This window comes from Acipenser ruthenus, chromosome 5 (assembly GCF_902713425.1).
Source record: "Acipenser ruthenus chromosome 5, fAciRut3.2 maternal haplotype, whole genome shotgun sequence".
In the NCBI taxonomy this organism is placed as follows: Eukaryota; Metazoa; Chordata; class Actinopteri; order Acipenseriformes; family Acipenseridae; genus Acipenser; species Acipenser ruthenus.
In genome coordinates, this window is record NC_081193.1 from 53,915,405 (window position 1) to 53,932,320 (window position 16,916).

Below are 16,916 nucleotides of genomic sequence, written 5' to 3' on the forward strand. Positions count from 1 at the left end.
ACGTCATTCCACGGAGGGGTCTATCGGTTTAAGAAGCAACTCAGAAAACTCAAACAAACTTTCTGAATTAAATTAGGTTAATGGCTGGTGATTTGGTTACTGCAAAAAATGCAAAAAGGCTATAGCTCCATATGTGAATCTGCAATATTAAAAATGCACAGAAACACATGTTTTCTAAAATCTTACTTTGGAAATGATATTCAAAATGTATGTCTGTTGGGGAAAAAAAGACTGGTAAAATACAATGCATTGTCTTTTTTAATAGTGCATGGAAAAAAGAAACCTCAGAAATATCTTAACTGTTTGTGACAGAGACAGAGTGATTCTTGGTGATAAATCTCTCTAACGACATGTGAGGGCTCTGTGTAAAGGGAACAGAATATCCAGGACTGGATCGCCAGACAATTCATTTCAAGGTCTTTTACAGTTGATGATTTTAAAAATGCACTTGATTCAAGGTACACTAGCTATGAAATATTTTGAGGCCTGAAGAGAAGTGTTAAATGTGTCCAGTTGATCAAATAATTAGACCAATTAAGTAATTGAGAGCTTGGGTGGAACGAAAGCCAGAAGACACTGCGGCCCTCCAAGAATTGAGTTTGACACCCCTGGTTTAGCTGAACCGGAAGGAGAAACCTGTGTTGTTATCATGAGTGTTTTGTTTGTTTTGTCGTTAATAAATACTGTTTATTGTTATTTAGACGGTTAACACAATCCAGAGCTGTCTCCAAAGGCCAGCACTAAACCCGGACAACACTGCACCTTGTTTGCACGATAAACTGTATTTGCACCACAAGCACTAGAGCACGCACTGTGGACTTTTCTGTATGCGCTTGTGTAACAGGGCAAGGAGCCCAGGTATCCGCAGCCCAGGTATCCTCCAGCAGAGGGAGAATACCTGCTGGTTCCACCTCTACTGCCCTGGGAGGACTGTTTGTCGCTCCCACCTCCACCAGCAGAGGGAGAGTACCTGCTGGTTCCACCTCCGCCAGCAGAGGGGGAGTTCCTGCTGGTTCCGCCTCCACCTCCATGGGAGGACGACTTGCCGCTCCCACCTCCACTAGCAGAGGGAGCATGCCTGCTGGTTCCCCTGCTGCAGCCAGAAGGGGAGGAGCCCCTGCCGCCTTCGCAGCCAGAAGGGGAGGAGCCCCTGCCACCCTCACAGCTAGAGGGGGAGGAGCAGGAGCTGCCTCTCCCATCACGATAGGACGGACCGGAACAGGATGCTGGCGGTCCGCAGCTGCCCTTGCATAGGCTGCTGAGCAGAGCAAGGGGGAAAACCGCCGGGTCGCCGCGGCTGAGAAGAGGGCCAACCCCAGCACCACCGCTGGTCCAGGCTCCCCTCCTGCAATCGCCTCCTGAGGGTCCGCTACTGCCGTCACCTCCTGAGGGACCGCTGCCGCCCTGTCGTGCATCGCCCAGGGATGTCAGTTCGCCATCGCCCGGGGATGTCTGCCCTGTACCGCCCGGGGATGCCTGCCTCGCACCGTCCGGGGCTGCCTGCCTCGCATCGCCCGGGGCTGCCTGCTGCTCCGCACCGCCCAGGGCTGCCTGCTGCTCCGCACCAGTTACAGTGTATGAAGGAGAAGTGGAGCTCCCGCTGCCGCCTCCATGGCCAGGGGCTCCCCTCCCAAGTTCACCTCCCGAGGGTCCGTCGCTGCTGCCGTTGCCTGGGGTCGTCGCCAGCTCGGTTTCTTTTGGGTTGCTGCCTGTCCTGCTTCGCCTGGGGTCGCCGAGGGTCCTGCTTCACCTGGGGTCGTCGAGGGTCCTGCTTTGCCTGGGGTCGCCGAGGGTCCTGCTTGATTTATTTATTATGTATTTATGTGACGGCAAAGCACCACAGGTTTTGTTATTGTTTTATTTAAAATGTGTTCTGGCAGAGGTGAGAGTGGGTACTTGTCCTCTGCCAGGAATAATTAGAAAACCTTGTGCAGAAGGTGGCCATCTCCCGAAGTAAGTCATTAATTTGTTGCTAAATCGGGAGATGGTCACCTGCATAAAAGCCTGCAGCTCACTGCACTCAGGGTGGGTGTTAGAGCGGAGAGAGTGAGCGAAGAGCGAGAGAGAAACAAAATTAAAAACTAAAACTTAAGGGTTCTGTGAAGGCTACTGCCCAGCCGGACCTTAAAGTGTATTATTTTGTGTTCATGATTTTGTTCTGTTTGACTGTTTTATTTTGCTCTGTGAGCACAGTGTTTTGTGTTTAAACCTTTTATTTATTTGTTATTTAAAAATAAAACTGCACCGCCGCGTCTTTCTTTTTGAATCTGCAGTATTTGGTGTCAGTTTGTTTTTAGTTCCTGCTTCTGACCTGATGTCACCGACTCAGCCAGCCTGCCACAGCTTGATTATTACAAGTACAGCATAGAAACAAGCTGAAAGCTGTATGTTTGTATGTATGTAATGAATACTGACGAAATAGACAAATCATTTTTACTGTAAATAAATAAATCTAATATATTTAATTTAGTCATAGGGAAAGGTTTTGACTAAAAAAATAACAGGTAGGCAATAAACAGTAAACAACGGGGTGGAACAACCACAACAACACGTCCTAACAAAAAAAGAAAGTGTGAGAGAGAGAGATGCGAATAAATCATATCTGGGTAAACAGGTTGTGGGGGCGGAGGGAGTGAGAGTGTCTAATGCTTCAGCGTATGATACTCCTGAAGCATGGAGCAACGCACAGAGCTTGGTGCAGCCTCTTCGCTGTCACTTGATGTTGATGGTAAATCTTCTTCACTTACCTCTTCACTGACACACTCGCTGACATCCGATTCAGTGGAAGAATTGTATGCATTTGAATTTAAATTGGAATCTGAATTCAGAAGTATTAGTAATACTTCTTTCTCACTGAGCGATTTTCGCCGGTTTACAAACACTGTTGACATTTTTGTGACTGGGATAATTATATGTAATTCAGTCTATATCAGGCTGTGTGCGACGGGCTTTACAGGATCCCAGTGATCTGGCATCAACCACATAAACCTCGCTCTAACCTTAACCCAAATACCTACTACAAAAAAAATGGTGCATGCAGGATCACAAGAGTTGTTTTGTTTACTGGCCATTTCCATGGAAACAGCATATGTTTTGATGACCACAACGCAGCTGGCATTAAAGCTGAGAAAATAAGCTTTCAAACCACATATGATGTACCTTTGTGTATAAATGTAGGATTGCATTCCTAAAAAGACTTTTTGCTTATTATGGTGCTTGCTTATAGCTGGGTGAAAATCCTGTTAAACCATTTCAAGTACGTGGTGCTAATAAAATAAATTCCAGTAATCTTATCTAATATATTGCCATAATTTCATAGGTCTAAGATTTTACTATATGAAAAATATGCTAAAGGTGAATTTAATTTTCTTTTCTTTTTTTTTAAATGGTAATTTATTTGAAGTTGTGTTAGAGAAAACAAATTTGTCAAATGCCCCTTGCAGGTACTTCCGTACTGTCAGGTCAACTTTGTAAAGTTGTATGAAAAAATTAAGTAAACATTGAAAACATGTCAGTCACATAAAAAGTGAATGGTACTGCAATGCAAACCAATGCATCTAGCTTCTGGGACTTCTTTTAAAGAAAATAAATTGCAATTATATATAAATGAGTTGTTGTCTAAAATAAATAAATAAATAAATAAACATTCAGAATGGTCTACAGGGACTCAAACTCCAGGAAGCAACTCTCTTGTGTCCGATGCGTTCCTTCAAAAGGAAGCGTGCCCTTTTCATATAGGAAAATGTGAGATCAAGAAGTGATGGTAATTAGCGACAGTGCCCGTTGAAGGCTCGACCGTGTGGTAGATGACTGCAACTGGAGTTATGCGTCCCGAGCCGAAAGGTAGAGCCTTCATCGAGAGGGCACTATCGCTATTAAAAAAAAAGAAGCTAATTTTCTTAAAAAAAATACAATAAATAAATAAAAATAAATCATTTCAAAACATGATTCGTAACCTTCTGCAAAGAGGTTTTAGGAAAATAGTCCCAAAAAATGTTCATTAACAAATCACACAAAAAATAAATAACTATAACATAAACTTTGTCAGAGCCTCTTATAGTTTATCTGAACAGTGCCAGATATCTGAATGGAGCAACATTACTGTGTGTTGTTGATAAATGCTGTCTGAGCGCCAGTCAAGCTGACAAACTGATTGGCTGACTCGGCAGTTGCAAGTATAGGAGTGGTTGCTTTCATCGGTCAGAAGTATTGGTTGGCTGGTTTTGGTGGATAATAAAATACATTTGGACCAATTGTATCTTTGTTTAGTATTTACTGTCCAATCAATGTGAACTAAGCTTAAAAATAGTGCAAGTCAAAATGAAAAAGCCGGTACTTGCCGGATTGATTTTAAATTCGATTCACAGGTGATGCAGTGACGTTCCAGCGGGCATCTACCGTGTATCAATGCCCACTATAGCTGGAAGCGGATTGGCTGATGATATTGAATTGTTTTTCAATACGTATATTATTTTGATACATTAAGATCAGCTTCATGTACTGTATTTATAGGGATTAAAGTGTTCGGTTTTAACCCTGAAGACCTATTTAGAATTTTTTTTTTTTTTTAAACCGATAAACCTGGGTTGTGGCAATATTTAAAATAATGTCAATCATTCACTAATCTTTCAATATAAAGAAAACGGTGGGCAGTGTGCAAAGACACGCTACTGACCAATCAGTTTTGTGGACCTACTTACTATGGTAGGAAAGTCAATGAGTCATTTGCTTAGCAATGGGTTTAACGACCAAAAACCTGGTTGTAAACAAACCAGCAACATGGCGTCGCAAGTTAGTTTTTAATGGTGTTAAGATTTTATTCAGTGATGAATCGAAAAAAATGATTGTAAATATAAAACTGCTTGGTACACTTCTACCAATGCATATGAGTTTTTCTTGTGTACAACGACTGCCTAATTATTATTATTATGATTAACATTATTAATATAGCTACATTAATAAAGCCCCGTGAATGAAACAGATTTTACTATTATTATTATTACAGCCCATCTTGCTTGTTTGGTTGTTAGTAGCTTATTGATCCCAGAATCTCATCAAACAGCTTCTTGAAGGATCCCAGGGTGTCAGCTTCAACAACATTACTGGGGAGTTGGTTCCAGACCCTCACACTTCTCTGTGTGAAAAAGTGCCTATTTTCTGTTCTGAAAGCCCCTTTATCTAATCTCCATTTGTGACCCCTGGTCCTTGTTTCTTTTTTCAGGTCAAAAAAGTCCCCCGGGTTGACATTGTCTATACCTTTTAGGATTTTGAATGTTTGAATCAGATCGCCGCGTAGTCTTCTTTGTTCAAGACTGAATAGATTCAATTCTTTTAGCCTGTCTGCATACGACATGCCTTTTAAACCCGGGATAATTCTGGTTGCTCTTCTTTGCACTCTTTCTAGAGCAGCAATGTCCTTTTTGTAACGAGGTGACCAGAACTGAACACAATATTCTAGGTGAGGTCTTACTAATGCATTGTAGAGTTTTAACATTACTTCCCTTGATTTAAATTCAACACTTCTCACAATATATCCAAGCATCTTGTTAGCCTTTTTTATAGCTTCCCCACATTGTCTAGATGAAGACATTTCTGAGTCAACATAAACTCCTAGGTCTTTTTCATAGTTCCCTTCTTCAATTTCACTATCTCCCATCTGATATTTATAATGCACATTTTTACTGCCCGCATGCAATACTTTACACTTTTCTCTATTAAATTTCATTTGCCATGTGTCTGCCCAATTTTGAATGCTGTCTAGATCATTTTGAATGACCTTTGCTGCTTCAACAGTGTCTGCCACTCCTCCTATTTTTGTGTCGTCTGCAAATTTAACGAGTTTGCTTACTATATCAGAGTCTAAATCATTAATGTAGATTAGGAATAGCAGAGGACCTAATACTGATCCCTGTGGTACACCACTGGTTACCTCACTCCATTTTGAGGTTTCTCCTCTAATCAGTACTTTCTGTTTTCTACCTGTTAACCAATCCCTAATCCATGTGCATGCAAATCTTGTGAGAATGTGGATGGTGCAGTTTACTGAATCATTGTTTAAGTGTTTGTAATTATTTTGTTAAAGCCACGGTACATAAACCTGCAGCGCTCTCAGTTCAGGGTGGGTGTTCAGAGGAGAGAGCGAGGAGAAAAAGGAAAAAAAAAAAAAAAAAAACATCATAAGATCAGTGAAAGCAATTTGCCCAGCCTGACCTGGATCATTTGTTTGGTGTTGCGTTTGTGATTTTTGTTTTTGTTAAAACCTTTATTTTGCCTGTGAGCTGTTTTTGTTTAAATATTTACTTTATTTTTGTTATTTAAATAAACGGCACACGCCACATCTTTTGCCCTGCAGTACTGTCTGTGTGTTTTCTTCCTGCATCTGACCTGACGTCACCACTTAGTCATCCTGTCACAGGGTGTAAAACCTGTAACTAACAATTCTTGAATTCAAAATGCATCCAGTTATACATTGCCTGAATCCTAAATGGGAACATCCTCACTTTAACACAGTAAGTTAACCTTTGTATAATTGAAACTTACATGCAATTTATTATAGAAACTGAAAATTGATGAGTTTGAGTCGTGTTTATTTTTAATAATCGATTTTGCCAAATAAAACGATAAAAATGACTGGTGATCAAAAGATATAAATATTATTTTTCCTTACAGTAACCAAATTTTGTCTTGTTGGGACTTAAAGATCCTTTGTAAGAGTCTTTGTTTATCAGTGGCATGGGCACATTCCATCCTGAAAGAAATAATTTCCCTTCAATTTCAATTAGAGAGGTAGTGCAGTGAGATACAAGGAGTCTCTTACCCCGTGAAGCTTCATGTAGAGGCCACAGGCGTTACAGACAGGCTCCCCCTCTGCATTGCGGCGCCACAGTGTGGTGGTGGTGGTGTGGCAGTTGGTACAAGAAAGGCCCACCCTCCGAGAGGCAGACTGAGGGAGAGAGCAAGAGAAACACCAATTAAAATTTAGCCCACTGTTAATTTGTATTTATCTTTTTTTCAACATTGATATTTTGGTCTTGCTTTATTTAAGAGCACTTTGATACATTAGCCAACTGGCAGATTTGCAAATATTTTCATATCTTTGTTCATGGTAAGTTCTTGTAACATATTGTATGTGTGGTTGCTGGAGGAAGTTTGTTATTTCCAAAGATGTTTACCTGCCTTCGTCACTCTATATAACTTCATGCTATCTATCTATCTATATATATATATATATATATATATATATATATATATATATATATATATATATATATATATATATATATATTGCATTCACCATCAGACAGATAAGCTACATTAGCTTTAATACTTAATGTTATTGATCTAGTGGAAGGACCAGCCTAATGGGTCTCACCTTTAGTAGTGGTGCCAAAAGTGAGAAAAATCCCATTCTGCTCTTCACTGCTTTATATTTCTCTGTAAACCTTACTTCTGCAGATTAAACTGTTAAAATACGTATGTTGTATTATGTTCCATTTATTGTGGTTACTCTCTGTAGTTATCAATGAGGTTATGTGCAACAATGCAAGTACTTGTAGCGAATGCATTTACCCCACCGAATGCGCACCGGTTTTTAATTTGTGTTGATTGATTGGGAAGGGGTGTATAAAATGAGAGGGGGTGACTATTGCACAAAAGAGCCAGATATGCAAGGAAATGGAGATCCCTTGACTTTAGCAGGAGTTCAGAACGGAGGGGACTGGAGAATACTGCGAGACTGGAGTGCCTGCTGTGGAGCTGCCGAGAAAGCCGTTTGGGGAATATCAAGTTAGGACGGTATGCAGACGCGAGGATTAAACTGGACCCTTGGGCGGTGTGAGACTTCCTCCCGAAAACAATCCTCCAACACTGAAGAATTACTATTACTCTAGTTGTATTTTTGGTTATGTATTTTTATTCATTGCAGTGTTTTGTTAGAGCCAGCATCCCCACGTTTATTTTAATTCAGCATAATTACAGATAAATTAGCTTGTATGTTTATACATTGTTTTTAGCTTTTGTGCAATAAAAAGAAACCTGCTTGAACCTCCTGTGTCTTTGCCTTCCTGCCCTCATCTAGGGTCTATTTTGTACCGGACCATCCCGGTTAGTTAAAGGTGGTGGCAGCAACACGCTACTGTAATTCTAATCCAGTTCGGACTGAGATTGGCCAACAGAATCAGGTAATAGTGTTTGTGAAGCAGCCAACAACCAATGCGATGTTTGAAGGTTATTTGATCCTCTGACGTCTCAACGTACCTATATCCTAGTGCAGGGCTTCTTATTACATCAGAGTCAAAGTAAAATATTTTAATCAAAAAATTATGTATTTCCTAGAAAATAGTACCAGGAACATACTGAATAGTATCTACACTGGGTATAAATCAGTAAAAAAAACAATGTTCAGTTTAAAAATTAATTAAGTAAAAAAAGGAAATGCACGCTAGTAACGTGTCAGGAGTGCAGTCCGTGTCCCCCCCCCCCCCCCCCCCGCTCACCAGGCGGCGCTGTGGTTTGATGAGCGGACGGTTGATGCCGTTCATCTTGTGGTAGAGTCCGCAGGCGTTACAGAGGTAGTGCCCGGTTCCATCTCGCCTCCAGAGTGGAGTGGACATTGCGCCACAGTTCACACATTCCCGCCCCTCTGCAAAGTCATCAAACAGCTCTGTGTGTGTGAGAGAGAGAGAGAGGGGGGGAGTTAAGCATGCTACTTAAACTTTTTTTCTCTTTCAATGTAGAAAGACAGAACAGAGAGAAATGAAGTTTAATCTAGAAGCTTTTGTACAAAACAAAATGTCATAGCTGCATTATATATTTAACATACTTCTACTGTGCTGCACCAAGATGTTTACAAAGTACCCAATTGTAATATTGAAATCTGATTATTATAATTTAACAATTATATCAGATATGTATATTATGATTTAATACACTGTAGAACCACATGTTTAAGAATTAAACATACTGTATATATTTTGACAAGATGGAAGACAGAAATAGAATACTTTTACAAGCCTGGCCACTAGGTGCTGCTGTTGCTCTTTTAGAATGTTAACTGACTAGAATTCCTTAAAAAGAACAATTTAGACTACAAACATGTATTATCGTGAATGTGAGTGCAAAGATGTGCAAAACAAACAATCCAGTCTCCTTAAATTTTTTATTTGGATTGAAGTGCACGTTTGTGTATTTGTGCAAGTTTGAGTATATAATTTACTGTTAAGTAGATCCTTACATTGATTAGCAAAATAAAATACAAAGTTTTAGTAATTAAAATATCTAGTTATCTGCAGTATGTGTTAATCCCGATTGCGCTGTTTTTTCAGCAGCTTAGTCACAGTGCATGTAGTCCAACGGATATGTGACATTTCTGGGTGGAATTGTGCACTTTTTGCTACAAGCATAACACTTGGTACTCCATTAGGACCCCCTGGATGATTTGGCTATGGAGACACTCCAAAAAATGATTTTTTTTTGCAAGTTATAGGGTTTTTTTTAGGTGAACCCCAGATGCAGTTTTCTGCTATTTTAGACATATTCCTGATTACAACTATCCCATATGCCATAATTGAAACCATCAGATTTCTTGCCCCAATAGTAGAAAAGGGGCTTTAAAAGTATATAGCAATTTATACAAATATCTGTAGGCAAACCAGGGTGCACTTGCCACATGCAGGACCATCATCACTTGTTTTTTTGTGTAAAAAGGAACAGCCTTCCAAAAGCACAGGTAGGTTTTTAAACAGGGCAGGCCTATATGTTTATTTTATACACAAAACAAAATAAACAAAACCAAAACCAAAACCTAACTCCTTTCAGGAGTGCTAACTAAACGTTTCAGTTCTAAACTATACCGGACAGCTAAGCTGTTTACCGGTCACAAAAACCCATATACTTTTACATGTGGATCAAAATACTGTACCTTCTCTTTGTCCCAGCTCCCTGGTAGTCTCTCTGTGATGGAGATTTGGGTTTTTATAGCATGTGGCTGTTCCCAATTAGCACCAATTATTCCATAAGGGACAGGAATTAACCCCATCCCTGTCAACCACCATCAAAACACATACAAACACCAACAATGTTTACAGGCAGGGCTCTTGCTCTGCCACAGATCCTAAGACTTGCAGAAAATGAATGGCATGCTAAGATGGTTGTCTAACCACCATCAATACTTGCCAAAACAGCAGATGTAGGGCCTCATGCACTAAACGGTGGCAAATGACCAGAATTACCGCGTGGCAGGGGGAAGCCACACCGCGCGCAAAAATGAACCAGTGATAGCTCTATTCACTAAGCTAATTATATGCACAAATAAAGCACGCTAAATGATTCATTTGCAAGTTGTCACATCACGCTGAATTATGCACGAGGTTTACACACACTTTATTATAGTATATAATGAAAAGTTAAGGTATTTCAGGGGTTAAATCGTTTTGGGCTACTTATTTCAAAGCTGATTCTCACACAGAGGGAATCCCTGTACCTCACCCATGTGTATTTATCCCGGACCAAAATGGATTTTGATACAAAAACAGCAAAAATCATAATAATCCTTGACGTCATCATTTGCAAAGACTGCAACTCAGTAAGAGTTTCCACTCTCATCCAGTCTGCAGTAACGAGGTGTGAACTCAAGGAGGTGTACATTTATTTAATATATACGGCATTCTAAAAACAATGACCTTTCTAACACAAGTTCTTCTTTGGATTAAGTTGAAGTCAAAGAGTTTTAAGTTTTCTTTTAATTAAAACTTTTCCCCACCTCGGTTTAATAATATTTAATGTGCAGAGAGTGTCTAGAAGAGCCACTGCGAGCTCTAGTTGTTGTTCTGCATTTTATTCTATATCTCTGATCTCCCATATAAAATACCTAATATTTAGGTAAAATACCTAATCAGCTTTGACTAAACTTGTGGGACACCACGACATGCTACCTAAAAAGAGGGCTGTCCTGGGAAAATCGGGACGGTTGGTACAGTAGCATTACTACTACTGCAACTACGACTAATAGTAATACTATTATAATAATAACTTTTTTAATTGTTTTGAATATTGTATTTTCTATTATAATACTTGTAAGTCACCTTAGATAAAGGTGTCAGCTAAATGAAAACATAATAATAATAATAATAATAATAATAATAATAATAATAATAATATTAATAAAAATAATAATAATAATAATAATAATCACAAATGTCTTCTCAGTTCATGACAATTAGTAATGTGTTATAATCAAATCTAATTCTGGATCATAAGTCATATAGTTTCATATGGTCATATACAATAGTCATATGTTTTGAGTTCTTACCTCGTTACTGCAGACTGGATGAGCGTGGAAACTCTTACTGAGTTGCAGTCTTTGCAAATGATGACGTCAAGGATTATTGTATGATTTTTGCTGTTTTTGTATTAAAATCCATTTTGGGCCAGAATAAATACATATGGGTGAGGTAGAGGGGTTACCCCTGTGTGAAAGTCAGCTTTGAAATAAGTGGCCAAAAATGATTTAACCCCTGAAATACCCCAGTTACTTATTCAATTTGCATTAATTTGATAACAGGCATCCTTGTTACTAAAGACATTGCATTAAGAGATAAAATCAATTTTTCAAACAGACTTGGAAAAAAACCAAAATATCCTTCACAGTTGGTTGCAAAGAGATGTCTCAATATTTGGCCATATTTTATTAACAAAAATGGAGAGTCTGTCAAGATTGATTCCTTATTCCCAGCTAAGTTAAAGCTACAAACCAAATGAACTTTAATTATATTTGGAGAAAAAAAGACATTATATCAGGAAAGGAGGCATTGTAAAACATTATGAAGAGGGTGGTCTTAAATAAATTGATTTTGACTGTATGGATGGAATGTTGAAACTTAATTGGATACGTTCATATCTACTCAATGAACATTTGTTTTGGCACATTGATACTTTATAATATTTGATTCACTAGGTTTTCTCCTCAAATGTGATTTAGAAATCTCAAAATTACCAATAAAATGATCTGCCTTCCATCAACAAGTCCTGCTTTACTGGACACTTGTTTATAATCATAATTGTACCCCCCCCCCCCCCCCCGTACTCCAATCTGGAACAACAGATGTGTTCTTGTGACAGAAATACAATGTGTTTTGGTTGTAAATCTCCCTCCTGACCTGTGAGGGCGCTAAGCAGCGAAAGGAGAAGTCTTTGGACGGGCTGGCCTGACAGTTCTTTCCCTGGGCCGGGAAGTCAGTCAGTCTGGAAGGTGGCGAGTCTCTGTTGCAGGAACGTATTGACCCGGAAGGTAAATGACGTAGTAGCTGTAGACAGTAGAGACAGCTGCAGTCGTTTACCAAGGGGTCATGCGTGATAGCATAAAGGGGATGGAGAATCGCAAATATTTTCCTTCACTTGGTTCGTGAGACAAGGAACTGGAAGGACCAGGAGAAAACTCCTAAAAACTAAAGAGTTTGTGAGTGTTTTGTTTGTTTTGTTGCTGTTAGTAATTATCTTTTGTTTTTGTAAATCACTAGACGGCTAATACATCTCCGGAGCTGTCGCCTTGGGCCAGCACTACCAGGAACAACACTACACCACAGTCACTGTGTAATTGTTATCACCCACCACGAGCACTACTGTACGCACCCAGACTGGTGACCGTGTTAGTATATTATATAGACTGTAACCCTGTTGTTATATACTCTGTGCTCTACACATTGTTGTGTATTGCCGGGGATTATTATTTGGTCACCAGACCTGGATACAATTAATAACTGTTCCAAACTGAATTATAACTCTCTGTGTTTCATTACTGCACTGCATTACCCTTGCACCGGCACATACCACTTACCACTTTGCCACAGTTATTATTATTTTTTATTATTTATTTCTTAGCAGATGCCCTTATCCAGGGTGACTTACAATTGTTACAAGATATCACATTATTTTTACATACAATTACCCGTTTATACAGTTGGGTTTTTATTGGCGCAATCTAGGTAAAGTACCTTGCTCAAGGGTACAGCAGCAGTGTCATTGTTACCTTCACTTAATATTGACGAATATCACTTTTTTTGGATAAAAAATGCAACAAAAAACGCTTACGCCAGTTCTAACCAAAGAACTTTATCCTCTTCACAATATTAAATATTCAGTCGTACAACATTTCGATAAAGCCTCTATTAAAAAAATAAGATATGGTTATCTTTCCCTTCCTGTCCCTCATAAAACTAAAGAAACACATTTTTAAATTCTTAGTGATATATATCCATCAGGCGAATTCTTCAGATCAAGATTTAATTTTGATTCTCATGTATGCCATTTTTGTAAAAATGATATTGAAACAACAGAGCATCTATTCTTCTCATGTTTTCACACACAAAGATTTGGGGATTCTCTCCATAGATGGTTCCAGTTAAACGCAATCACCTTCTCAAAACGTTCTTATGGTGATACTGTTTGTGGTGTAGTTCTAAAGGACAGAAACTTGTGTTTTATTCATAAGTGCAAATTCTTAAACACCCCTCCTATATATGTTTCTTTTAAAAATGACATTTCCTTATAGATTAGCTCTTTAAAAATATGCAAATCTAAATATGTGTGTGACAAAGTGGTTAACAGTGTACAGGTGCAGGTGATCAATAATCAGACAAACAACGATAATCCAGGTGCAATGAAGGTTTAATTGTATAATCCAATGCCTGATGGCTAACAGCAGTAAACAATAACAATGTTAATGAAGCAATACAGCGGCGTGTATTGCTTATTTATAATCCGTGGGTTTGCCCCGAAATAATAACAGTCCCGTTTCAGTTCACCCACACGTAACACATACACAAACACAAACACCAGTCCACAGTGCGTGCTCTAGTGCTTGAATACAGTTCTTTCGTGACAACAAAAGTGCAGTGATGTTGATCCGGGTTTAGTGCTGGCCTTTGGCGACAGCTCCGGATCGTGTTAGCCGTCCAGATAATAATACAACAGTATGTTAATAACGACAAACAAACAAAACACTCTCATATCATAAGACAGGTTCTCCTTTTGGTCGTTCGATTTAACCATTCACAAAGGAACAGATCACCTCACTACGTCCCCTTTTTATACCGTCAACCATGACCCCTTGGTTAACGAACGCACCTCCAATTCACGGTTGCCACACCATTAACCTTTTGGGTCAATGATTTAGTGTACCGTAGTTCAGTCCCCTTTCTAGATGGCCGACTTCCGCCTAACCCTGGGAATGAACTGTCGGGCCATCTAGTCCACTGTACTCTGTTCCCTTTACTCAGCACCCTTACAGGTCGGGAAGATCTAACACCAAGAATCATTCGATTTCTGTCACAATGCGGTAAAGCTTTTCAATACCTTTAACTCTTATACTTGAACTTAGTTCATGTCCCCTGTATATTATTGTTATGGTGTATTGTTTTAATCTCATGTATGTTAATATTGTAATGTTGTATTACTCTTTAATATGCCTTACTAATTCTATACATTGCTTAACTTGTATATTGCATAATTAAAAAACAAACAAACAAAAATACTGTAAAAGTATGAAATGAACAGGGGAGGTGAAGAGTAATGTAAAATACTTTAAGGAAAATGAAATGCATATTTTTCACAGTAGGCAGTCAAATACACGATTTCTGTGAAACTTGTGATATAGTGAATGTTCTGGGGCCCTACATAATAAGGCTAGATGGGAGAGAGTATTTACACATTACATTCTGTATCTAGTTATTACCTTCTCACACAGTAACGTCTGCCTGGTCCGAAATACTCTCTCCCTTCTCAATGTCCTGTGCAGCTCTTCTGTTGGTTCTGTGACACCGCCTGGTTTCAATAAGCTGTACTTCAAACACACACTGAGGCACCTAGTAAAGTTAGCTCCCTTAAGTGAATATTGTTTGCATATCAGATACCTCCCTCGTTGTATTTTGTGATGTAATTTGCATACATTTCCAACCATTAACATTATTCATTATATTTAAATGACTTGAACGCAGTACTTTTTCAACACGCGTTTTTCCACGCGCTAGGTTGCCTGCCACTGGTTAGTGAATACAGCAGGTGCACAAAGCAGCAAGTAAAGGGGCTTACTGCGTGCAAAACACGGTACCAACGGGCCTGTAGTCAGATATTTTACTTTGTGTTATTCAATAGTCATTTCTAAATGTTATTACTACATTTTAGTTTAATTACGACATTTGAATGTCTGTTATTCCGTAACTACACACTATGTTTAGCCATGTACACATAGTCAGGGATTAGGAACCTATTACCTTCCTTCCATTATTTCAGAGGACCCATTCTAATGGGGCACACCCCACACAAGGAAGGGGAGCGGGCTGGCAGCAGACACACAGAGCTCCACATGTGACCAGGAAAAAAAACTGATTTTCCCCAAATTGTTGTTGTTTCAGGTAGGAAAATATTATTAATGTTACATTTGACCTACTTTGCTCAACCTTTGTATGCAATTGCAAAGCAGATTCAATGGCAATGGCCTGATACTCATGGTAAGCAGAAGTCTGTCATCCACCTCTGGGGCCTGCACATTGAGATGGCTTTCCTAAAAGTTCTTGGAGATTGGATGCAAAAGTAGCATCACCAGGTACTGCAGACTCATTCCTCAAAGTTAGTCATGTTACAAGGGCCTGCCACGCACACCAAAGGTCCATATGTGAAGGCAAATTCACACTGTATGTTGGATTCTACGGATGTTCCTGAGCAACATCCTTAGAATCCGACCCTTCCTCACCAACTACGCCACCCAGCTCCTGGTCCAGGCCTTGGTACTCTCCCGCATAGACTACTGCAACTCCCTCCTGGCTGGCCTCCCTGCGTCCGCCACCTGTCCGTTCCAGCTCATCCAGAACTCCGCTGCTCGCTTGGTGTTCTCTCTGCCTCGCTTCTCCCACGCAACTCCACTGCTCCGCTCGCTCCACTGGCTCCCGATCACCGCTCGCATCCAGTTCAAGACTCTTGTACTCGCCTACAGATGCCTTGACCAGACTGCACCCAGCTACCTCCAGACCCTCATCTCTCCCTACACCCCCACTCAACCTCTCCGCTCCTCTTGCACTACAAGACTGGCTCTACCTCCTCTACGCTCCCCTGCCTCCAGAGCCCGCTCCTTCTCCACCCTCGCCCTGCAGTGGTGGAATGGCCTTCCTACAGATGTCAGGACTGCCCAGTCCCTGATCACCTTCCAGTGCCTCCTCAAGACTCACCTCTTCAGACAGCACATGAAGAACTCCTCTTTTTTCCCTCTGGACACTTATCACTCTTCCTTAAATGTGCTTTACTTGCTCTTATCTGCCCCCTATTTATTTGCATTTAATCCTATACTTTAGAGTACTGTAATCTGTCAAGTGTTACTTAATCTGTAGTATTTTGAATTTAATTATATCCTGATGTAACTATCACTGACACTGTTATGTGCTCCGTTATTGAATCGTATTTTGTCATACTTGTACTTGCTAGAACCAAAGTCATTGTATTTATCTTGCTCTTAATTGTATTATTACTTGTACTGTGATTCTTGAAATGTATTTTTGTTTACGACTATAAATCGCCCTAGATAAGGGCGTCTGCTAAGAAATTATTATTATTTATTTCTTAGCAGACGCCCTTATCCAGGGCGACTTACAATTGTTACAAGATATCACATTATACATTATTTCACATTATTTTTACATACAATTACCCATTTATACAGTTGGGTTTTTACTGGAGCAATCTAGGTAAAGTACCTTGCTCAAGGGTACAACAGCAGTGTCCCCCCACTGGGGATTGAACCCACAACCCTCTGGTCAAGAGTCCAGAGCCCTAACCACTACTCCACACTGGTGCTAAGAAATAAATAATAATAATAATAATAATAATAATAATAATAATAATAATTATTATTATTATTATTATTATTATTA

General features: G+C 39.6%; 1 protein-coding gene across 3 annotated transcripts in view; it reads right to left on the reverse strand.

Moving 5' to 3' along the window:
• Nucleotides 1-16,916, reverse strand: part of gata4 (GATA binding protein 4) — a 68,428-nt gene that overhangs the window by 28,367 nt on the left and 23,145 nt on the right. For all 3 annotated transcript variants that reach the window (XM_059024326.1, XM_034003079.3, XM_059024325.1), the window contains exons 2-3: nt 8,496-8,662; nt 6,818-6,943 (exon numbers count right to left, since the gene is read on the reverse strand). In XM_059024326.1, the coding sequence (XP_058880309.1) occupies nt 6,818-6,943; nt 8,496-8,662 (293 nt within the window). The remainder of the gene's footprint in view (nt 1-6,817; nt 6,944-8,495; nt 8,663-16,916) is intronic.